This window comes from Exophiala mesophila (assembly GCF_000836275.1).
Source record: "Exophiala mesophila strain CBS 40295 unplaced genomic scaffold supercont1.6, whole genome shotgun sequence".
NCBI lineage: Eukaryota > Fungi > Ascomycota > Eurotiomycetes > Chaetothyriales > Herpotrichiellaceae > Exophiala > Exophiala mesophila.
In genome coordinates this window covers 388,905-412,218 of record NW_015622509.1, presented here as the reverse complement: position 1 = coordinate 412,218, position 23,314 = coordinate 388,905, and the positions used below count along the sequence as shown (strand labels likewise).

General features: G+C 49.8%; 4 protein-coding genes across 5 annotated transcripts; 2 read left to right on the top strand and 2 right to left on the bottom strand.

The window, feature by feature from the left end:
• Positions 1 to 2,409: 2,409 nt before the first annotated feature.
• PV10_08065 (uncharacterized protein) lies at positions 2,410 to 5,098 on the top strand. The gene has a single exon (XM_016373038.1). It carries the CDS (start codon positions 2,953 to 2,955, stop codon positions 4,486 to 4,488), a length of 1,536 nt encoding a protein of 511 aa, XP_016219949.1. The 5' UTR covers positions 2,410 to 2,952; the 3' UTR covers positions 4,489 to 5,098.
• Positions 5,099 to 6,277: 1,179 nt separating this feature from the next.
• PV10_08064 (uncharacterized protein) lies at positions 6,278 to 7,354 on the top strand (the record flags this gene model as incomplete). The annotated part of the gene is made up of 2 exons (XM_016373037.1): positions 6,278 to 6,720; positions 6,955 to 7,354. 2 exons carry the CDS (start codon positions 6,278 to 6,280, stop codon positions 7,352 to 7,354), a joined length of 843 nt encoding a protein of 280 aa, XP_016219948.1.
• PV10_08063 lies at positions 6,916 to 9,838 on the bottom strand. Of its 2 annotated transcripts, XM_016373036.1 has the most exons (4): positions 9,772 to 9,838; positions 9,409 to 9,710; positions 8,808 to 9,358; positions 6,916 to 8,748 (listed from the first exon to the last, which is right to left on the bottom strand). In XM_016373036.1, exons 3-4 carry the CDS (start codon positions 9,272 to 9,274, stop codon positions 7,584 to 7,586), a joined length of 1,632 nt encoding a protein of 543 aa, XP_016219947.1. In that variant the 5' UTR covers positions 9,275 to 9,358; positions 9,409 to 9,710; positions 9,772 to 9,838; the 3' UTR covers positions 6,916 to 7,583. The 2 variants fall into 2 exon arrangements, with proteins under 2 accessions (XP_016219947.1, XP_016219946.1); XM_016373035.1 differs by having other exon boundaries at positions 9,409 to 9,838.
• A 9,874-nt stretch (positions 9,839 to 19,712) lies between these two features.
• On the bottom strand, positions 19,713 to 21,788 carry PV10_08062 (uncharacterized protein; the record flags this gene model as incomplete). The annotated part of the gene is made up of 2 exons (XM_016373034.1): positions 19,713 to 20,746; positions 20,799 to 21,788. 2 exons carry the CDS (start codon positions 21,786 to 21,788, stop codon positions 19,787 to 19,789), a joined length of 1,950 nt encoding a protein of 649 aa, XP_016219945.1. The 3' UTR covers positions 19,713 to 19,786.
• Positions 21,789 to 23,314: the final 1,526 nt, after the last annotated feature.

The window sequence follows — 23,314 nt, the reverse complement described above, 5'->3', positions numbered from 1 at the left end:
CTGTCCAATTATTGAAAACGGCACGGAAAGACAACACGGTACCGAGGTCCCACAGCATCAGGGACATCCTCTGGCGCCAGCCACACGGGGGTTGGACAAGAGAGCAAAGCACCCGTAGCACCGCATTTCTCTGAGATGTTGTACTACCTCAAGTGGCCATACATTGGACTGAAACAAAGGTGGTTTCAGACAGAAATAGGTAGCATAGCACGCCTAGTCATGCATCAGGCCGGACCGTTGGATGGTTTCTTCAGTAGGTACGGTAGTATTATTGTGGTTACGGTGGAAGAGGAAGACACAGTCAGAGTCATTTGGCCTACGGGTTGGTGCATGGTGCCATAGTGCATTGCATCCCCGCAAGTAAGTATCCAGACGGTATCCAGACGTCATCCATGCATTTTTGTGCTGTAAGAACGTTGAGATGGTGAGATGGTGAGATGGCGAGATGGCGAGATGGCGTGGATGGACAGCAACGCGCCACGAAGCGAAAGCGGTTGCAAGTCATCTCATCGGTCACCAAACTCTACAGTACATCACCAAATGACCCTCTAACTTTAGACAACACAATCATTATTATCCAAGCGAGTAGAAGGTCTCACAGTTTCTAACAACATCTATGCGGGTGGTATGCGTAGTAGTACACACCAGTTGAAACTAATAATGATTGTTGGTTTGCATTTTTTGTTGTTTGGTTTCAATTGCTTCTTCTTGGCGCTTTGGCTTCGAAATTCGTCGGTTGTTAGGGCCACACATGGTCATCAACACGACCAAATCTTCTTCAAGGTCAGGCTGATGAGCATATACGGAAGCTCAAAGTTGAGAATAATGAATATCATTATTATTATGGAATAGCATTTAGAGCCGATAAACCAAAATTAGGAGTACTCCGTATGGTTGGACACACGACCAAGTCAAGCCACCAAAAGTCTTGACAAAGGGCGCCTTGCCAAATCACAGACCCTGCTCTGAACCGGGCAGTGCTCTCTACTCTACCCCAACAAGATAGATTCAAGACTTGTTGGTGGCTTCTAGTCCTGAAACATTGAATTATAATAATAACAATATTGTTGCAGACATCTGGTCTGGATTGGGGCCAAAGAATGTGGTGTTGAACAATACTACTTTATGTACGGAGCATGGTCTGGCTTGGCTTTTGTGCCGTGAGAAGTTGAACTTGGCGCCTCATTGCTTCGGACACTGTCTTGTTGTACTCGGTAGATAGTGTATGGAGGTACTCCGTAGATACGTAGATACCTTACTCCGTAGGTACCTAGGTATGAACTATACGTAGGCTGGTCAAGGCATGGAACGCATGGTCAAGCTACCCGTCAAGCCCTCTGCATCGGTGGCGTCGGACACTGGTTCCCTTGCAGCCCGTTTCTTGAGACAGCCAAACTTAATTTCATTATTCAGCCGTCGATTCAGGTACTGCCGAGCAGGGCCTGAGAGGCGAGGGAGAACTGAGTACGGAGCTGGAGGACGGCTCACACACCTCTTTTTCAAATCCGACGTTCAAACGCAACGAGTCTAATAGACTTTTGCTCGGTAAAGAGCTTCATGTTCATAACCCAGGGTACGGAGTATGTCGACAAGCCACCGACGCTGGACCAAGTCCCAGCACCTGTGCGTACGGAGGTAGAGGTCATTCACCTTGTACCCCAACCAGTCGTCGTCGCTCAACTTGAAAGTCTTTGCCGGGATCCATCGCACACTGGAAGAGTTTTTCTTGGTTGGGTTGTGGTGGGTCTCTCACTGTGCCATCCCATGCACCCTCTTCCAGAGTACGGATGCAGCAGCCTAGCGCGTCCAAGGCCCGTTGGCCCTGACTCCCGGTGCGTGCTAGGAGCAAGGATGCTATCTATCATGGCCACTACTGACTTATTACTCCGTAGTCGTACGGAGTACTCTCATATTGATGAGTACGAGGAGCGATCTAGGCATGGGAGCGCGGAATAGGCGTAGGAAACCACCGATACCCAACCACCAACCACCAACAACCAACACTTTCAACCTCTGTGGCCGAGGGGACCCTCGGGCCTCTGTGCCTCCACACCCGCTCTCCGGCCTTTCCCCTCTTGGTCTTGCCCTCCACTGTCGCATTTTTGCTCTTTGCACAACCTTTGGAAAACACAAGCACACAAGCACACACGCACACACTCTCACACTCTCGTACCGACCCTGTTGTTGCCCACCTGCACACCTGCACACCTGCACCTTCACCTGCATTGCACCTGCTCACCTGCTCCTGGACCCCGATTTGCTTTTGCCCCCCGTGCCCCCCATGTCTTTTCCCACTTCCTCTGCCTTTGACTTTGGGCCCCATCAACATTAACATTCGCTCTCTATACCCTTGCTGGGTTCAAAACTTGCTACATCCACCCCATTCGATTTTCTCTCTATTTTCGCCTCTTTCACTCGTCCACATGGCACCTCATTGATGGCTTCACTCGTTAGCTACTTCACTCTCATTCATACCCAACACCTGACTCACCCACTACTTTACAACCTCACTCGCATCTGACTGGTCTGTTCTGGCCTCGAAAAAGTCGCGACCAAGATCATTTGGTGGCCTGCGCAGTTTCTCCAGCCCGGACCTCCGCGTAGAATTCGCCCACACCACAACAAATCACTGCATGCCCGTCCACTCACAGGCACAAACACCATAATACAGTTCCAGCTCCAGCTCCAGCTACACGTCGCCTCCCATCATACACCACTGACACGTCTCCGATAAACAATCCTACTTGTCAACAGCCCAGCCATCATGCAGTTACTTGTTCAACTCTGAACTGCCCTGGACCTGGTCCAAATCTATACCTGACCCTCTTCCTCCCACGGTTTGACTTCGAGGGTCAATCCCAGTGCCTTCTCTTTACCAGACTGCACACATCTAAGAATAATATTCCATATCCACAACCACTACCAGAACCAAAACCAAACCACCAACCCGACATGGAGTCTTCGTATTCCACCCCGACAGATGCCATCACCCCAGTCTCCCGCTCTTCAACGTCTTCCACCCACTTATCCTCCCCCACAGCCTCTGTCTTCTCTCGTGGCCATTCGTCCAAAGGCTCAGGTTCCTCCATAGCATCATCCCCCGTTCAGCGAGACTCCATCGAGATGTATGGTGCTCCTAAACGCCTCGAGGATGTCACCGAAGAACCCCAGGAGAGATATGAATTTGCTGGCTACACATTGGTCAACGATCGCTCCTATGATCTAGTTGACTACGACAAGGCTTTTGCCGATGATCATGCTCGAAATTCCCCTCCTCTATCCCCCACCCAACTGGCCTGGAAGTCTCCCGAAGACGATGACTGCTCCACCACGCCCTCTACTCCCCGACATCACAAGCGACCCAGGTCAATGGACCCAACCCCTCTTAGCACCACCCATCGCCTCAGCAGTCGATTAGGCTCGATCTCACGACGGTGGAGAAACAGATCCGCTGCTGGGCCGCAATTGTCCATCATCACACATATGAACCCACCCGCTGCCCGATCTGGCTCATGGAACGAAGTCGATATCATTAGCCCTGCGTTGAGCGCCATCTCCAAGCATGAGAGCTCCATCCCACATTCGCCTGTCCAGGCCATGAGCAGTGACACCTCTCTCCATCTCGAAAGCTTCCCCGTCGACATTGAACAGAGACCATCCCAGCCAGAGGAAGAAGACACTGTCCACGCGACCACTCCACTTCTGCCGCCCATTATGTTGGACTCGTTCCAGAGAGAACTCCCCATCCAATCCCCCCTTCAGTCTCCCTCCATAGCGCCGACCTCCACCCTTATCGGCTCTCGAACCTCTTTGGACACTCCTCTCTCGTGTCTTCCCTCTCCACCCTTGTCGACAAAGCCTTCTATGGTGTCCATGCACAACAGGTCACGAACAAGCACCATTACTGGTGAACTGTCCCCCTTTCACATGCTGGACGACTTGGCTGACCCATGGTCCGCCAAGCTTGGACATGCCAACTTCACCATTCACCCAGAACCCTATGTCCCCGACTCCAACACTCTCGATAGCTATATCGAGTTTCGTGAAAACTGGAACCAGGCCCGAACAAACTATGCCAAACACCTCGCCAGAACTGCCGAACACAACGGCTCCACATCCAAGGTCTACCGCCTGACCGAGGAGAAGTGGGGTCAAGTCGACAATCAGTGGAAAAGACAGCACGACATGATGAAAAAGATTCTGGACCCCGTCTTGAGTCGTCTGAGTGATGGCGGTTCGGACCAGCCAAACTCGACTGCTTCTAGTGCCGTGCTCGAAAAGTCACCCGCAAAGGTGATTTTGCCCATTATCGACGACAAGTCGGGCAAGTTCCCCGAACTCGGCGATATGGAGATCGTTGGACCGATGTCAGTCGGTCCGCCGAGAGCAATGCTGGACTCACACAAAGCATTCGACAGTCGCGGTCAGCCAACCTCACCACACAAACGCAGCCTCTTCAAGGCTCTCTCCGAACTATTACGCCACTGAATCTGTACAGTCTCAATTAGCAAGCTTGTACACAACCATGTTTGAATTTCCTCCCTGTACCATGTTCACTCGGGGCTTTCCTACAGTACCAAGAAATTTCGTACCTGTATCACTTTTCGGCGGTCTCGGTTCAACATAGACGATACTGCAACCTTAACAAACCAGTACGTGGTGAGTGGGACGCCAAGCTGCGTCGCCATCGCTCACCATCCACCAACTACCCACTGTTGATGGGCATATTCCCCCCTATCAACCGGCGAGAGATTATTCAGTATCAAGGTGATAACGACGCTCCTTGAATCAACAATGAACGAATATGCATAATGCATCATGACTGGCACCTTCAGCACAACGAAGACGAAAACACTACCATCCTTTATTGGCGAATCGAGCGTGGCGCGGATTTTTCCAGTCAATGTGATTCAGAATTTCCCCAATGGCGGCTTTTTACATCATTTAACTACCTCTGGGAGGGAGATGGGATGTATCTAGCGCAGTCGATCGAATGGACAAATAGTTGACATTCGTGGGACCGGTTTCAGGGCTTAACAAGCATTATTCACGCTGTCAAAATTAGAGAAGTGATCTGCAGCATAGACACCAAACTATCGTGCAAAAGATTCAACATGTCCAAATGTTCGGCCCCTTGCTCGTGCTGCTCCAACGTGATTGTAATTGCATGACTATATTTTGGAGATATGTCTATCAAATTGAACAGTACGGAGTATGTCGCGGGGTCGTTGGTGGCAGATCTTGACGTCAAGTATTTTGTTCGTGAAACGCAAGCGACGATCAATGAAGGCGATCAGCCAGCCTCGTGCCTTTTATTTGGTCTACATACAGTACTCCGTATTGTGTTCCCACGTTCCCCATTCCCCAATCCCACGAGTCTTGGAAATCCATACCACGTGGGTGAAAGGGAAAACATACTCCGTAATTCACGTGGTCAAAATGCACGTGGCGGGCGGCCGCTCCCCTCCGTCGGCTGACCGATCGTCGATCAATTTGACGTAAAAAGTCATGGGATGGGAAAAGGCAATGGGATTTGGGATTTTTGCCCCAAACCACTAATTATCCATCAGGATTTATTTCTACACCTACCGAGTATGCATACGATAAGTGATGATAGTACTAAGTGATTCCACATAAATTTCTGGCTTTTCTCTTTTGTTCGTCCTAGCCACCCACACTTCATTTGTCGATCGTTGCCTTGACAAGAGATGGGGGGGGGTTTTCACGTACATATGTCTTCACTAAAAGTACATCTAGACTTGATAAGGATGTGGTCATGAAGATCACTACGGAGTACGTTCCTGGCCTTATTTCGTTCCTGAAAAAAGACCCGAAAGTGAGGGACAAGGGGCACGAGGGCCCTCGTGCCTGAAGGAGGCCTGAAGATCAGGGATGCGGTACGAGTTTGTCTACGTAAGCAACATACTCCGTAGAGTCGAGAACTCTATTCCAACTTCTGATGAAAGATTTCATTCCATTCCATTCAATTCAACTCAACTCGAATCCAATCGAATCGCATCAACTTTCGAGGCTTGCATATAACTCTCTTCAATACTTCTCTTTCGACCTCCAGAGTACCTTATTTATTGTGATCAACTTACGATACTGACAAATTCATCTTGACTTGTTCTTAAAATAATTGGGAACCACTCGAGCTTGAGTCGCACTTATCCAGCCACGCATACAGGACGTGCTCTGGCGAAGGGAATTCTTCAACCAAACAAGTCCGAATGGGTCATTCCTGATGATTGATTGATTCGTCTGAATTCTCCCTACTATGGCCTTTCCTAGTCTCAAATATCTAGGCTGTTTCTCTCTCTCCCTCCCCCTCGGCCTGTTGATATGCTCGCCTTTCAAGACCACGGTCGCCGCTCACACCACCGACATTGAGAGTCTAGTACGTCCAACCCAGCAACAGCAACTGCAAGAAAAATTCCTGCTACCTCCGAATTCTCCTTCCGCTCCTCCACCATCTCCAGCCTTTATCTCGTCCGAATCAGACTCAAATCCGCCGCTCAACACTTTCACCATCTCGACCGTACTCAACGATCCATCCCCACCATATGCCGCCAAGATTCAATGCTGGCGCTTGCTTAATAGCATCTTCCACACATATCCCACTGTCGGTAAGGCGGCCTTCCTCGGCGACGTGTCCAATCTCACATATGTTGTCCTTCCACCTCGTAGTGGAGAGGGATGGCATCGTCCACCGGCTCCCATGTAAGTGTGTCTGTATTGTATCTCCCACGTTCTGTTAGATGGTTACCTAAGTACATGGATTGGGTGTTGGTTCTATCGTTTCTTGTTGCGGCTTCTTTGTCTGGCGCATTGAGCATGATTCGTGGGCCTTGAGTCTTCCCCTTTGTCCTGTTGTTGCTATCATCATTGTCGTTATTCTATGCACATATCGTTTTTGCTCCGCACATTCATACGTTCCCTCACTTTGTTGAATAGGTTTTTCGTCCTCGTCAGCGGCGAAGCGCACGTGTCGACTCCGAAACCCGATCAAAGTGGTGATTATATTTCTACGAAATCACCAAACATAGCGGTCGATGCTGATACCGATCCCAATCTCGACATCGACACCGACACCGACATGACTACCAACGCTGATAGCGCCACTCGTAATCTCTACATAACCCCTTCACGCAACTCGGTCATCCTCGCCCTTGATACCGATCTGCGCGCGCCGGGTCATCTGACTTTCTATCCTGGTCGTACAGAGACGGTCGCCTTACAGATCCCTCTATCATCTTCACTTGGCCTGCATGGCACGACTGAAGAGAGTGCACATGACCAGCTTTCCGTGTCTAGCATCGAGTATGAGGTGGTCAGTGATGGGCCATGTGAATAATATTCCCGAGATGCCTGTCTGGCATAAGCTCTGAATATAATGGAATTCCAGCTGTCCCCCTAGCCGAAGTCTGTCCGATGGGCGCTCACCAATGAAATAGAAACAGGACACCGCACGAGGAATGGGTGTGATCATGCCGAATCATCATGCTAGCATTGATCATGCATAACAAATGTCCATCTTGTACGGAAAATGGCCAATCGTAGTCTCGTTTCAAATCTTCGCTAGATCACGGCTTGTCCGTTCCGGCCGTCTTTCCAGGTTCCAAAGGCAATTGCCCGTTCTCTTCGTCCCCACTTCTAGCCCGAGTTGCTGGGGAGTTTGTTTGCCCTTCTTGAGCCATCGCAGGAGCTATTGGAACTTCCACGTCAACGTCTTTCTTGCCAGATCTGGCCGCCGCTGGTGACACATAGACCTCGGTTGCTTGAGCAAGGTTTTGCTTCCTGATATCCCAGCCTCCCGACCAGCCAAACCATCCCTTCTCGTAGGGGCCTCGCACCACCGAGAGAATTAGAATGAGAGCCACGAAGCCCACGCTCAGACTGCCCGACGCTCTCCATCCTCCTCTCTCGTACAGTTCAGCCCCAGCACTCGTGCCCGTCATCTGGCCCAGAAAGCTCAACAGCATGAAGGCAGTGTTAACCCGGTTGCGACCAGTCGGCTCAAGCGCGTGAATGGCAGCACGGTTGGCCACTTGACAAATTTGAAATCCAGCATCCAGAGACAAGGCTTGGACGATCGGACCGACAACGGTGTATCGCCCTGAATAAGTTCCAACAACGATTCCGACCAGGAGGATGGCCCATCCGATTAAACAGGAAAAGGTTGGCGCAAAAGGTTGAATGATGTACTTGGCATACACTGGGGTCATAATGATTCCGGCGATACCAATCAGGCCAAAGAGACCAATGATGACGCTGGGATAGTTGTAAGGCGGGTCGGCCAGTAGAAATGTCAATGTCGTCCAGTACGAGGTGAAGCAGGCTGAGATACAGTAGCTGATCAAACCAACTTGTACAAGAACGGCGTGTTTCTTGTAGAGGAAGAGGATGCCCCACAACATTTTGAGATAGTTGAGACCTTCAGGGTTCGAAGACGGGTAGTCTGGCATGAAAAACCAGAGAACAATGAGAATAGAATATTGGAGTGCAAGAGCGATCCAAAAGATGTTTCGCCAATAAGTGTAGTTGGTGACGACACCCGAAAGAATACGTGCAATGACGATGCCCAGGAGATTACCAGAAGTGGTGATGGAAAGAGCAAGAGCGCGTCCTTCAGGGGGTGCGAGCTCACTAACGAGGGGAAGCATGACCTGTGGAATAACTGTGGTAATGGCAGAGAGATATCCAATGATGCAAAAGGCAGAAAATGATGTGGTTATGCACAATCCAATCCTAGGAAGAGTTCGGAGTGAGTTTGGCCGCTATTAGAAAAGGTGAAAGGTCGAACATACCACATGGTTGCAGTCATGAAGATCAATGTCAAGGTTAAGGGCCTGCGCTTGAACAAGTCTCCAAGAGGGCATACGAACAATAAGCCTGTACAGTAGCCTGCCTGCATCAAAGTCGGTAACCTCGACACCTCGACATATGAGACATTGAAATCTTCGGCAAGAACGTTGAGGATGGGGTGACTGTAGTAGAGGTTGCCGACCGTGAATGCCCCTGCAAATGCAAACAATACATTATACCAGAGAGACCACTTTGGAGGCCTAGCTGGGTCGTATCGAGACCATGGTGGTGTATAAAAAACGACGCCGAGGAATTTGTCCCATAATGAAGTACTGGGATTGTTGGCCGTGTGTTTCTTCTGTCCATCGTCCTGGAGATCGCCGGGCTGACCAAATTCAAAGCTATGAGTTGGCGTCGAAGTCCATTGCGGGACGGGTGGTTCCTGATCGGGCTGTTTTTCGAGCACCATGCCCAGGGATGCTATGTTCCTTGACAAAGGGAACCCATAAATGCCATGCAGACAGAAAGCAAGTTGGAGATAAGAGAAGATGCACTGTGATGTGGTAAGTTCGCCGTTGTGGGTCGTCTCTGGGCAATGCTTACATATCCCACAGTCTACGGCAATTGGAGACTGGGTGATTTTCGCGTATTTTGCCGGCTTGTTAACACCGAGACTATAAGTAGTCAACAAGAAAACCCCGAGACAATAAATTTGGATGTCGGTTCGAGATGGACGTTGCCGAAACCGTGGATAACACTGCTTCACCTGTTGATCAACGACAATTGTCAGACCTATTCTGGATCACAACTTGAGGAAATGTTGAAGAACTTCTCACGCGTTTCTCGTTATGTATGAGAGTCAACAGGTAGTCTGGTTAGGTGGTGCGGAACCGCAGTACGGAGTACTCGTAGATTGGGATTAGAGAAGATAAGCTTTGATCAGTTCCCCAACTGTGTGCCGCTTACCCGAACGTGTTCACTGCCGGGTATATGACGGGAATATTGAAGGATTGACAAACAGCAGAAACCCTCCCCAGACTCATAACACAATATGAATTCAGGACAAACAGTCAACAACGGGGGTTTTGCTCATGGTCTGTGAGATGTTAGTCTTGCCTGGTCCATTTACTGGCAGACAGCACATGCGTAAGGATAACCACATGATGAGGTGATACAAGGAGTCATGTTGGTCCTTGGACGAGACATGAGGAATGAAGGGATTCCAATCTTGATGCGATGGATGTTGTCCGTCGGTGGATTGTGATATGGAAAGAGACACAGACACAGAGACCAAGTCGCACCTTCCTGTGAGGCCAAACATTTCGATGTCACGTGACTTAGATACACGCCATAGAATGGATTCTACAAAGACGACGTATGAGTGAAATCTCCCAAGGACGTCATGTTGTGGCAAAATGGAGGATACGCTGGAGGAATGAGAGGATGCTTGAGTCTGATTGCTCTGCCAACATCATCTTGCAACGAGACAGGTTCCACGGTTTTAGAGAATGGGCATACATACTTCAAGATCATGAAAGGTTGCTGAGGGTTGGCAACACTGCTCATTGGACCATTCTACCATGCCATCAAGCTCTCAATACCTAGTACCATAGTGCGTGGTTGGGTTTAATTCCTTCCTTCTCACAATGCTCGATGTACATACGCCAGAAGCTGAATCCGTCCATGATTTCTCTCAGGTTGTTATCATCGTTGAAAAACTCAATGGAGCCCATTACGTTAAACAAGACCTCTCCGCCTCCGCCCATCCATAACGTATGAATAGCACCAGGATTCTCCGTGATGTAGTCACCTGGCTTGGCCTTCCATTTGTACCTACGAGAGATCAGATGGCATCAGTATTTATAAAGCAAGACAATATGCGCTGGAATCTCACTCGTGATAACCCCAATTGCCCGAAACAGTGTAAGCCTTGACTTCCCCTCGATGTCTATGTTTCCCTAACTCGGTAAAGACGTCGCTTCGCAGCTTAATCACGTACTCGCCATTGCGGTTGTTGAACCGGAGAGGCTTCACCCAGAGGTCGCCAACCCAATGGTACCAGCAGCTCTCGTCCTCGCTGTCAACATAAATATCCGGTGCTCCCAATTGATTTGCAATTTCCAATTCCACGAGCTCATTGGCTTTGACACGATCAGCAGCTGAATCTCCCAGCCGACCGTTTAGTAGCTGTGGTGTGGTCGTCGCTGAAGAAATGGTTGCTGTTTGGACAGAAGAGGCCATTTTGAATGCAAAAAAAGGATCAAAGAAGAATACTTCCGAACGTGAGGCTTGCAGACTGTTGTTCTGATGTCTTTATGGGAGTATATATATGGCAGTTAGGAGGTCAATATGGCCAATGACACCAACTCAATTGCCAAAGTTGGAGTACTGGTACTTCCGGCTTGACCACTTTCCAGCAAAGGCCCAGAAACCCGATGATCCCTCTTTGAGTAACTGCGCACCAATCTACCATGCATGTAATGATGCTCACTTGAACAAACGTCCATAGACACCTTCGATTGGGAAGGAGATATCGCTCTCTTGGGGCAGAAAGTATCGCTCTTTGGGAAGGTGAATCGACCAGATCTGGAAGGGCTCTGAAATGTCAAATGATGGACTGATCCTCATTTATGTGCCCATGGAGAACCCCACAGTGGGGATTAGGGATTCGAGCATGACAACCAAGGTAGAAAATCTGCAATAGTTCATTTGCTGGTCTTAGAAAATGGGAAACTTTACGAGAAGGGCCATACCACCCCACATTGAGGCACGTCCGCTCTAACTAAATCAAGTCTCTATGACTGAATCCTGATGCGACATCAAGTCTGAGATCGAACTACGGGATATCGGAACAATATGGATACGGGCCTTAAGGGTCTTCTGTTTCTAGACATCCGAAGAGTGGAGGGATCGCTCACTGTGGTGGACTTCGAGAGTTTATTTCCTATGGAAAGTTTGCATTTGCTAAGTAAGGTCACTCGGGTTACTATAATCACGGCTATTTGTTTTAAATAGTGAGAGTTCATATGATTCTGCTTCTCGTGGCTTATGAATAGTCATCTGTGGGCTTGTCGAGCAGAGCAGTGGTTGGCAATACATGACCGTTGATCTTTGCATCTTGAGTGTAGTTTCCAAAACATGGAGCACCACCTCAATGACCTGACTTGATGACCATAGTACTGACGTATTCCCAATATTTCTTCGCCGAGAGTTTTCTCAACGACTTTCCCCAAACGACGAAGAACAAAAACGTCATCGTGCAAGCGAGAGACAGAATGGCAACGGCAACAAACGTTCTCGTCAGTCCTTGGGATTCTAGCCATGGTGTGATTCCATACGAAAAGCCGAAACCAAGAGTGTTGCGAATTACCATGACGAGAATCAAGGTTTCGCCCGCAATCTCTTTGAAGCAATCAACATCATACGAAATTGAAACAGACGCCCCAGTCACAACGGCGATCTCCACCATCGCCACACCGATGACAAGGCCCATGAAGTGAAGGCCGTTGGCGGCACCAACGCCCCAAAGAATGAAGCCGACAGCTCCAATGATAGCCGATGCTACCAAGACCCAAAGACGATGTTCTGGTTCTCGAATTCCTCCATTTCGTCGAGCAAGATACAGAGCAATTTTGTCTCCCATTATGCCGGCCCATAAGGCACCAATGACGGCACCGATAAAGACCGATAGAAAGGAGAGACCGACCATAGCAGACGAAAAGTTGTATGGCGCGCCACTGAGAATCAAACTCATTGTCGCATTGACCACAGTGTACCACGATAGGTTGATTCCATACAAAAATCCCGCCCAGTCGACGGTCGGGAAGTAGAAGAAAATAATCAGAGGCCGGTACATCATAATAAACATGCTTTTGACAGAAGGCCGTCCCGGCAAGCTCCTGAACAGAGACAGCTTCTGCAAATAGGACCGTTCGGGGGCGTAAGAAATTGCGCCTGCGTTAGTAGACTCGGCTGATTCCCGATCCATTTGAGTGGTTGCTTCTTCCTTGGACGCTCCTTGGTCGATAGCTGTGGAGGTGCTAGTGATAGTTTCAACGGCCTTGCCTTCATCAACTGCGTCGCCTTCGTCGACACCTTCGATGGTCTCGCGGAAGTAAATTGTCTCCTCAAGGAAGAAGAAAATGAGAACAGTACAGACCATCAAGACGATCGTGCCAAACCAGATGGCTGCTCTCCAACCTAACGCATCGGCAATGAAGCCTGCGAAGAATGGAGCCAAGGAATTACCTCCAAAGACGAAAAGTGCATAGAGTCTATGATTTGCGATCAGCGTAGTTCGAACTGTGCCTGTGCTTGAACTTACCCCACGTATGTGCCTCGATCATGAGCGAAGAAGAGATCCGCACACGACACCTCAGGAAGTGATTCGCAGGGGGCGAATATCAAGCCAACCAAGATTCGATGGGCATACCATTCTCCTGGTGTCTTAGAGTATACCGTCCAAATCATGGGCCCAATCCCGAGGAAGCTTGTTAAGATGTATACACCTCGACGTCCAAACACCAACGCAAGAGGCTGCCAAATCAAGCAGCCCCAGCCCAGGAATAAGAACATCAACCCAGTTCCAGTGTTGAGCTGGGCGACTGTAATGCCGGTATCCGCGGCAATATCAGTCAGGACGGAGTACTGGACTGCGGTACAGATTGCAATCCCGAAGATGTAAGTATACACCATCCAGATGTTCAGTTGCTTGCGCCATGGTTTCCAGTTCAAAGGATCTTCAGGGTCGGCACTTGGGCGTGGATTGAGAACAATGTTTTTCTGATGTCCAGTGTCGTGGCCGACATCAACAAGGTGAATTGTTCCAGGAACCACATCCTCCAGATTTCTATGCGTCATTGTGGTAGTCTGTCTGAGCTTGTTCAAAGTTCCGTTTCTCCCGTATTGAGCCTTCCGAGAGTGTTGTCAGTAGATGGGAATCATCGTTAAATAGAGAAATACAGGACCATTGTTCTCTACACGACTGTGCCAATCGTGTCGGCTAGGGGTGTTGGTGGAATCCGATTGTCCCGATTGTTCGAGGTGCTCAAGAAGCTGCTATCTCACCTTCCATATACAGGCAGCTGTGCCAATCACTGATCTAGGCTCGAGCAAGTCACTTGAGGTCTTTGGTATCCTTTGTTATCTAACCTTCCTCATCGAGGTCAACAGAATGAACAAATGAACTCGAAGCCACGGTGACGGATATCTGGGTGTTGCGTCAATGTCTGCGGCAGGGGTTCAACCAGGATAAAACGCCAAAGATTGGTGCCATTGATGTATTCGAGCCGCCGGATTTGTAGTATTATCGGTATCCACATTAGGATCGACTATTCGGCGGATCCCCACCAGAAGATCCCAATATGGAAGGTGAGCAGTCCCGAAAGAGAAAATTGTCCATTTTAGAACAGAACCTGGGAAATGTCAAAGAGTTAACATTGTGCCGCTCTGACTTATCGGAATCTTATGATTCGTTCGCTGACATAGAAACCGGGGAATCGTCTACTCCGCGGCGTTGGGTTGATAGTAACGTTGAAGGCTCGGAAAGAGATGTCCATTCCGCTAGATAACCCTACAGCCGAAGCCATTGTTTGATAGATTCCATGAGTACAGGGTCAACGCAAAGGGCATAAAGTATTCTTCGATTGTGTGATCTTTGATAGAGATCCAGACCATTTTACTTCTTGAGTTCCAAGGTTGAAAAGTCAACCCATAACAAGATGACCACCATTGATGTCCCACCTTCGAACTACCCAGCGGAAATCACTGGGTATGCAGAACCGTGGATTGTCAGCCCCGGAGATACTGTTGAAATCAAGGTAGGGAGCCTTATCGCGTGATATTAAATGCTAACCGTCAACCAGATATCATCAACCGAGTCCGAATACACATATCAGACTGTGAGGCTTATTCAGGGTGTTTCCCTGGGCCATTCTCCAAAGCCGCAATCGGAACTCATCTCAGCCATTCCGGGTGGCTCGGGAAAGGGACGATTCCAAGTTGCCCGCATTGGGTCATACGCCAGCGTCACGAACTGGGTCCCAGTTTCGTCAAAGGATGTCCAAGGACTTGAAGTGTCGTTTTACTTTCAACCGTGGTTGCCAAAGGCTGGCCACCCCCAAGCATTGATCTCCACGCTTGACATTGCTCGAAAGAGTGGCTTTGCGGCAGTGATCACAGCTGAGGGGGCACTGGAATTTTGGGTAGGCAACGGACAAGGAGTCGAGACAGTTCCAATCAATTTGATACTTGAGAGGAAAAGATGGGTCGAAATGCGAGCTTCCTTCAAAGACGCACGACTCTTAGCCCAGGTAACTCCTCTATCAATATTTGCAGCTGGGGGACCGCCTCCCGCCACAGTACAATACGATCTAAAGAGCCCAATGATCGTTTCACAAGATCAGGTCTTGTTGTTTGGTGCGAGCTACGCCAATTCGTCAGAAATACTCTCATCTTGGCCAACCAGTATTCTCAACGGCCGCCTGGACAGCCCCTGCATTAAAACAACAGATGTGCCCTCAACCACGTTGCTCAAGTTTGACTTTTCTCGAGACATGTCCAGTGACCGGATAGTGGATATTTCCGGAAATGGTAATCACGGAACCCTAGTGAACGCGCCCACCAGGGCCGTCAAGGGCTACGACTGGGATGGGAATGAAAATGACTGGACCAAGGCGACTTACGGCTATGGCGCAATTCACTTCCATGAGGACGACTGTGACGATGCGGCGTGGGAGACCGATTTCAAGATCCAGATTCCGAAAAACGCTCGCTCAGGCGCATATGCCGTTGAAATCTCCTCCAAGAGGGCATCAGATAGTATTCCCTTCTTCGTGCGGCCGAGTGAAGATGCTTGGAAGAAGAGAAACGGCAAGGTCGTCTACGTCATGCCCACATTCACTTACCTTGCATACGCGAACGAACAGTTACACGATAGAAAGAGAGCGTCAGCCATCGACGTTGGCCCCGGCTTTGACATAAACGACATCGCCTGGACCGAGGATCTGCAAAAGATGAAGCGTCGGTCAGACATAGGGCTGTCGCATTACGACTACCACAATGACGGATCTGGTGTTGTGTATTCGTCAGCCAAACGGCCTATCCTCAACATGCGCCCCAATTATTACATGTGGGCATGGAAGCGTCCTCGTGAGTTTAGCGCAGACACTCTGATGATTGGGTTCCTGGAGCAAGAAAAGATACCCTATGAAGTGGTGACTGATCATGATCTCCATGAACGCGGCGTTGCAGCGATCAGTGGTTTCAACACTGCCATCACCGGAAGCCATCCTGAGTATCCCAGCCTCTTCTCATACAATGCATATACAGCATATGCAAGGCAGGGCGGCAACTTGATGTATATGGGGGGAAATGGGTTCTACTGGGTGACCTCGACCGATATCCAGACACGACCTCACCGAATGGAAGTCCGTCGTGGTGATCAAGGCGTCCGATCAGTTACTTTGGATGGTGGAGAACGTATACATAACATTGATTCTCAGCAGGGTGGCTTGTGGCGATCACGCGGTAGAGCTTGCAATGTCCTCTTCGGAATCGGCATGTGTGGCGAAGGAGCTACGGATGGGGTTCCCTATGCGCGTTCTGAGCAGAGCAAAACGGACAAAACCATAGCCTGGATGTTCGATGGAATCGGCCACGATGAATTGATCGGGGAGTATGGCTTCGGAGGTGGAGCAAGTGGCGACGAAATGGACCGCTTCGATCTCAAGAACGAGAGTCCAGAGTCTGTCAAGGTCCTCGCATCAAGTACTGGCCACACAGACGACTTTGCAGTCGTCCCTGAAGAATGGCAATTCCCCTCAACGGCCATATTAGGGACACAAAACCCCGACATTCGATCCGACATCACGTACTATGTCAATAGTGGTGGCGGAGGAGTTTTCTCTGTTGGCAGCATCAATTGGTACTGCTCGCTGGGATGGGATGCCTACAAGAATAACGTGGCGAGATTGACGGGGAATGTGATCAAAGGGTTTTTGAAGGGACTAAGGTAGAAACTCCAAGAACCCTGATGGGCAGACAGAAAACAGACGAGCAACTTGCCAGTATGGAATGACGATTGCCGAGGAAACGGTGTTAAAAACAACGCCCCATGGCATCGCTAAGTTAACAGAGTCCCGAGTTTCCGCAATTCTCAACATCAGATAGTGATACGTCGTTTCTAATATCCATTATGGACAACCTAGACTTCCGCTCTTCCTAATACAATTAACACAACTATCCCAAGAATAACGAGCACGACCCACATCCGCACAGATCAAGCTCGAAAGCCATCCTGACGTGTACGTACTAACTGATAGGGGAAAAATAAAAGAGCAGGGTCCGCTCTAGTAAACCAAATGCTTGACTAGCCTGGATTGCCGATATCAAGTCAATTATCACTCTCCGAGAACTGATAAAGCCACACATTTGCGGGGCGAGTGAGGGCCCTCGGGCACATCGGGCACGGGGAGATCCTTGTCTCCAGGAGGTTTGTAGAGCGCTAGCCTATTGGGACCACCTCTCCTTCCCATTACGAACATTGTGAAGGTATCATTTGTGCCCATCCAGCTCTGCATCTTTCCATGATTCTTGGACTCTTTAACGAGTGCCATCGTCTATGGATATCCTTGGCAAGATTCCAAAGTGCTCAAGGCCTATCTCATGAGACCGTCAATCGGCAAAGGGTAGAAATGCCCCATGCGAATCTCGTATGGCCTGGACTCACCTGCCTGTTCTGACCATCCGAGTGAGAGAGGACGACTTCTATGTCCGTAATCAGCACAACTCGCCACTTAGGAAATCAGGAGGAGACTGCTTGGTGCATTCGGTTAAATTGGTATATATGAACTTTCCCTTGTGAGAAGAATCAACTTGTTCACCAACCCGTTCGCTCATCCCTCTATTCACAGCCATGTCTCAATCTCGACCTGACCCACCAAATGGTCATATCCAAATCCATAACCCTGAGACCCTGTCTGATCCTAAGCCCTACGCATACTCACATGAAGCTGTCGTTGCGCCAGGATCTAAATTGGTCTACCTGTCAGGCCAGGTCGGTTTCTCAAAGACAAATCAAGTCTCCCGTGACTTCGCAACGCAAGCTCGTCAAACATTTGCCAATGTAAACATCTGCCTTGCCGAAGTCGGCGCTTCGATTCGGAACATAGTCTCTCTGACCGCCTACGTCGTTGACTACGACGAGAAGACTTCACCACTTTGGGATTTGCTAAAGGAATGGCTCAAGGATGAGAACGGCCCTTACTACCCTCCATCTGCCGTGATACCAGTCCCTGCTCTCGTGACCTCAGAGCTTAAGCTGGAAATTCAATGTGTGGCAGCTTTACCCTCCGCCTCGAGCGCTGTGATGAGAGTCAATGAGGCAAATATTCCGTATGTTGATGTTGTCGTGGTTGGCGCTGGGCTCAGTGGGTTGCAGGCAGCCACCGACATCCACAAGTCCAAGGTTTCCTATGTCGTTCTTGAGGCCAAAGACCGCGTTGGCGGCAAAACACAAGCGGTGAATATGGACCACGGACCAGGAGTCCTCGATATCGGAGGAGCCTGGATCAACGACACGACACAGCCAAGGATGTATGCCTTGTTCCAGAAATTTGGCTTTGAGGCATTGCCTCAAAGGGTCAAGGGAGACGAGGTCTTTCGCTACAATAGCTCAAGCATGTCCTCAAGAACAGCCTGGCCAGGGCTTCCTGCAGTGGGCGCAGAGCAGCAGGGACTCTTTGAGAAGGTGGCAGCGGCAATGGACAAAGATTCGCAATCTATCGACATCCAAGATGCCTCTGCCAACACACATATCGAAGACATTTCCCTGGGCGAGTATTTTCGCCAGAATGGTGCTTATGGGTTCTCTCTCGAGCTCTGGACGGCTTGGATTCGTGCCTTGACCGGCACGGAGCCCGATGCGATCAGCTTGGTGTACTGGCTGGACTACGTCAAGAGCGCAGGAGGCATTCAAAGCCTTGTTAGCGACGGAGATGATGGCGCTCAGTATATGACTAACAGATCAGGTAAGTTTGGCACCAGCTATCCTAGCCGACATTGATCGCTAAGATACAACAGGCAATCAGACTATCTCCAAGCGCCTAGCAGCTGCACTGAATCCTGGAAGCGTGCGCTTGAACAGCCCTGTCAACCGAATCACCCAGTCGGGCGATTTAACGCTGGTTGAGACACTTACGGGCCTACGGTTCAAGTGTCGTAAGGTTTTGATTTCCATCCCAACTCCGTTGTATCGGCACATCCAGTTCTCGCCACAGTTGCCAGCAGACAAGTTGGAGTACGCAAACTCTGTGCACCTTGGACCGTACTCCAAGTGTATTCTGGTCTACTCGCAGCCGTGGTGGCGAGATGCAGGACTGAATGGCTCCTTCATCGACCTGCAAGGGCCGGTAACATTCTCTCGAGATGTTTCTTCGGACAAAGATGGCTTGTACGCGATCTCGTGTCTGATCTTTGGAGAATATGCCACTGAATGGATGCGCCACCCTGTCTCTCGCCGGATCAAGGTCGTCAAGGACCAGCTGGCTTCTATGCTAGACAAGGACCTCAGACCCAAGGTCTACGACACCATCCAGGAAATCGAGCAGCATTGGGCCAAAGAGCCATATATCGAAGGAGTTCCTTGCCCGATGCCTGCCCCCGGTGGCATATGGGCTCGGCTGGGTAACTCTCTGAGGAGACCATTTGGCAATCTACATTTCGCTGGGACAGAGACTGCCCTCGAATGGAAGGGGTATATGGAAGGAGCAGTCTTGGCTGGCGAACGAGGAGCGGCAGAAGTTGTCGCAGCATTGCGAGCGAGAGGAGGCAAATCACAACTCAAACTTTAGAAGACATAATTTGACCTCATTTCCATGAAAGAGACGCTATGAACCCTGAACCCACCATGGGAACAGATGCTTCCCACAATCTTGCGCTAACCGTAATTTGACGTATCCGATAAGTAAGATCCGGCGAGCATTTAGCCCAGTAGGAACTCTCTTGAAGAATGCAAGCCGTCCCAAGAGGGGCTAGACTCCTCGATCGGGGTACTGAATTCTAGAACTTGGCGCGGATTAGAAATGCCAGCGAGCCAAAGATCTTGAACGGCTAAGCCGCGGTCAACGAGTCTCCACACATCCTCAATCAGACCCAGCGCTGTTGTAAAGACGCCGTGTCCGGACTGTCTGTTCCACCTTCGACAGTAATCCTCGGCCATGATACGAAAGGGAAAGCGTTCGGGGTCAGAGTCCATTTCGCAAGCGGCAAGGGTCACGGGGATCAGACACTGTTTCTGAATGCTGGAAGTCGAACTGATGTCTCTCATCAACCAGAAAATTTCTTCGGCCAGAAATTTGCTGCGCTCTTCGACCCCTAAAAGGTGCTTCGGAGGCGTGGCACACTTGGCTGGGGAACTCGGAGTTGAACAGTCGGAATGAGACAAGCGGCGATGGACGGGGAATGTGTGAAGAGGTTCATGTGACAGATTGGTTTGTTGGATGTCGAACACACGCCCACAGTATAGCAACAATGACAGACGCCAGCAGTCGAAAAGTCGAGCCAGATCCTCGTCTTGCGTTTCGTATTGAACAGTCCACAGGCTTCCTTCCAACTTCAAGACCTCTTCCACGTCGACTGGATGTGAAGCCGCCCAAGCGAGATTGTAGATCACCAAGAGCAGGTCGTCGGGAAACCCGTTCAAAGCCAGCATGGTCCATCCGGAAGTCAATCTCCATTTCATTAGCCGTTTCGTGTAGGATCGTGGGAAGACAGGCTCTCTCCGAGAAAGAAGAGCACTTGAGACGTCGTACCATACAAGCATGGCGATTTGGCTCTGAAGTCCAATGTCATTGTCTGCAATGGCGATTCCTCCTTTACTCTGTATAATTTGGTAGGCGCCACGAAAATGGACGGACCAGTTGGAGTAGCCAGTTCCAATATACTATGGCAAGTTAGTTGATCTTTCAAAGGACCAGTATTGTGGCAGGACCTACGTCGATTGACACCAGAGCCAGTATGGTGGCGATAAGAAGGGCTGGGTTTGCCGTGAGATCTTGTACTAAATCGATGAAAGCATTGAGGGATTTATTCTTGAACTGAAGGGCTTCGAGGTCCTCGGCCTCGTGCATCAGTAAACCACGATACTTCTTCCCGAGGGCAAAGACGGCATTCAACAAGCATGGGCTCTCAAAGGCCATTGGGAGGAACATCTGCCAAGGATTGACTTGCATTTCAAACGTGATGGGTAACGTTGAGAATCGCAATTGATAAAAATCGAGGATTTCGCTTTCACGGTGGTGGAGAGGGTAAAACGTGGTCATTTGGCGGTGGATGACTAAATCGCGTTGATCAACGGGAGGACTGTTGGGAGTCGAAGATTCAACAAACTCGGTCGTTTCTGGCAGCTCTATTGGACCGTTGACATCTTGCTGGGATTGTTCTATCATGGTAGTGTCGTAGGCTTCGAGATTTTGATCGATCTCAAGCATAGTCGGAATCCTGGGGCTTAGAACTGTGGGCGAGGTGAAGTCCCTGGTGTGTCGATGGGTCGGCTCGAGTGCTCTCCGAGTTCCTTGGACCTGGGCTTTTGTCTTTCTTCGTTTGATGCCGTTTTCCTGGACAAAGGCAAATGTGGTCGGACAACGGGTTTTGCGTTTCTGGTTTGCTGAATCCTCGTCGGCTGGAATCTTGAATGTTTTCCTGGTCATTTTGCCGCGGCTGGCCAGTCCAGATTGCCATGCCAATTTCTGAGCATATCCGTGGCAGTGGACGCTGGATGTGATACACATATTACATCTGGGCCTTTGGCGGTCACACTGCTGTTTGAGAGATTGACAAGTATGGCAGTCTGAGGCGGCGAACCCCAGGGAGTTTGTGCGTTTGGACGAGGCATTGGCAACGGAGCCCGAAAAAACAAAGGAAAAGGCAGAAGCAGAGGATACAGAGATAAAGGAGGAAAGGGGCGGCGCTTCTGAATTCGACATGTTTGGTGCTTCTGGAGGGGTGGATTGTCGAGTGACTTACTCATGGATGGTTGGAGGAGGTCGATAGAGTCCGACGATATCGAATGCCCTGTTGTGACTTTGTCTTCGAGCCGAAGGCGTGGGGGCCTACCTCCGCCGCGTAAGAACCCAGGGACCCAGTATTTTAGCGATGAAGGGGAGAACGGACACGGGCGAACCTGAAGACCCTTATCGAGGCGGCTGGCGACGCTCGGGCGGATGTTCAGTCCCTAAAGTTAAGCGTCCAGGCCATTCAAGTCAGTAGAACCCACCCATGGGCCGAAATCCCCAAGAGCCCCTCGAGTGTGTATCCTTATTAATGGTGAAATACCTGTTGTTGGCATTACCCTGCCTGCATCCACACTGTATGTTCAGGTATAGTCTTCATCAGTGATGTATATCGTGTGGCATTGCCTATTCTGGCTTTCACCTTATCACCTTAGTGCCTCCTCTTTTCCAACCGTGAATAACCAAAGAATAGGCACGCTTAAAGGCGACTGTTGGTTCTCTTTTGTAATTCGGCGGCATTCATAAGCGTCCATGACATTTTTGGTTTTTGTGATTCTGTGCTTCTATCCACCGAGCATATGATCATGAGATTACCCCAATTCTGATCGTTTGACGTTGAAATGGGGACGAAAGCCTCTTTGACCAAAACAAACATACGACTTGAATGTTAGCATTATTGAGAACCCCGCATCGAGGCCACGTGAAGAGTACTCGTACTCCGTACTCAAGCATAACTTCGTAGTCACGGCAGTTCTTCTTGGGCCGACCAGCGTGGGAGTCAAGCTCTCCAGCTCTCCACACGAGGCCACGCGGGGTTTTACCGATGGAAATTACCCAACGATGAGGGAGGGTATCCGATGCAAGGATATTATTATATTGCGGGGGACGAACGCCCTGGACAACCACGATGTCGACTATCTAGATCTGGGGTATTCGACCTGGTCAATTTATCGACTCAAGAAACATCTGATACCAAAATGGGGTCCATCAGTTCCATCAAGAAGCACATTGTCGTCACTGGTAGGCTCCTCTCCTCAGGCCATTTGTTTTTGTGGATTAACCGTTGCTCTACGTAGGCGGTGCATCTGGAATTGGACTTGGGATAACGAGGTCATTCGCCGAACAAGGTGCACAAGTTTCGATCCTAGATGTCAACCCTGATGGCGCAGCGATAACAAAGAGCCTGTCTGCCGAGTTCCCAAATGCCGGGTTCTTCTTCCACAAGGCCGATGTATCAAATTGGGACGAGCTTGCGGCTGCATTCGAGGCGATATACTCACAGCAAGGCCAGATTGATGTTGTCATGGCCAATGCGGGCATTTCCAAAGAGCAATCACTCATCGTCGACGAGGACAAACCGACCAAACCAAGTTTCAAAACAGTGGACGTGAATCTGATTGGGACGCTATATAGTAAGTGGTTGGGACCGACCGTGGGGGGCTTCTGCTCACGCATGTGTCACAGCGGTGTACCTGGCAATTCATTATATGCGAAAGAAT

Bases quoted from the DNA above. Each gene is read 5' to 3' on its own strand.
- PV10_08065 (XM_016373038.1), top strand. From the start codon at position 2,953: ATGGAGTCTTCGTATTCCACCCCGACAGATGCCATCACCCCAGTCTCC.
- PV10_08063 (XM_016373035.1), bottom strand. From the start codon at position 9,274: ATGGTGCTCGAAAAACAGCCCGATCAGGAACCACCCGTCCCGCAATGG. The intron at 8,749-8,807 runs GTATGTTCGACC...AACTCTTCCTAG, and splicing joins TTCATGACTGCAACCATGTG to GATTGGATTGTGCATAACCA.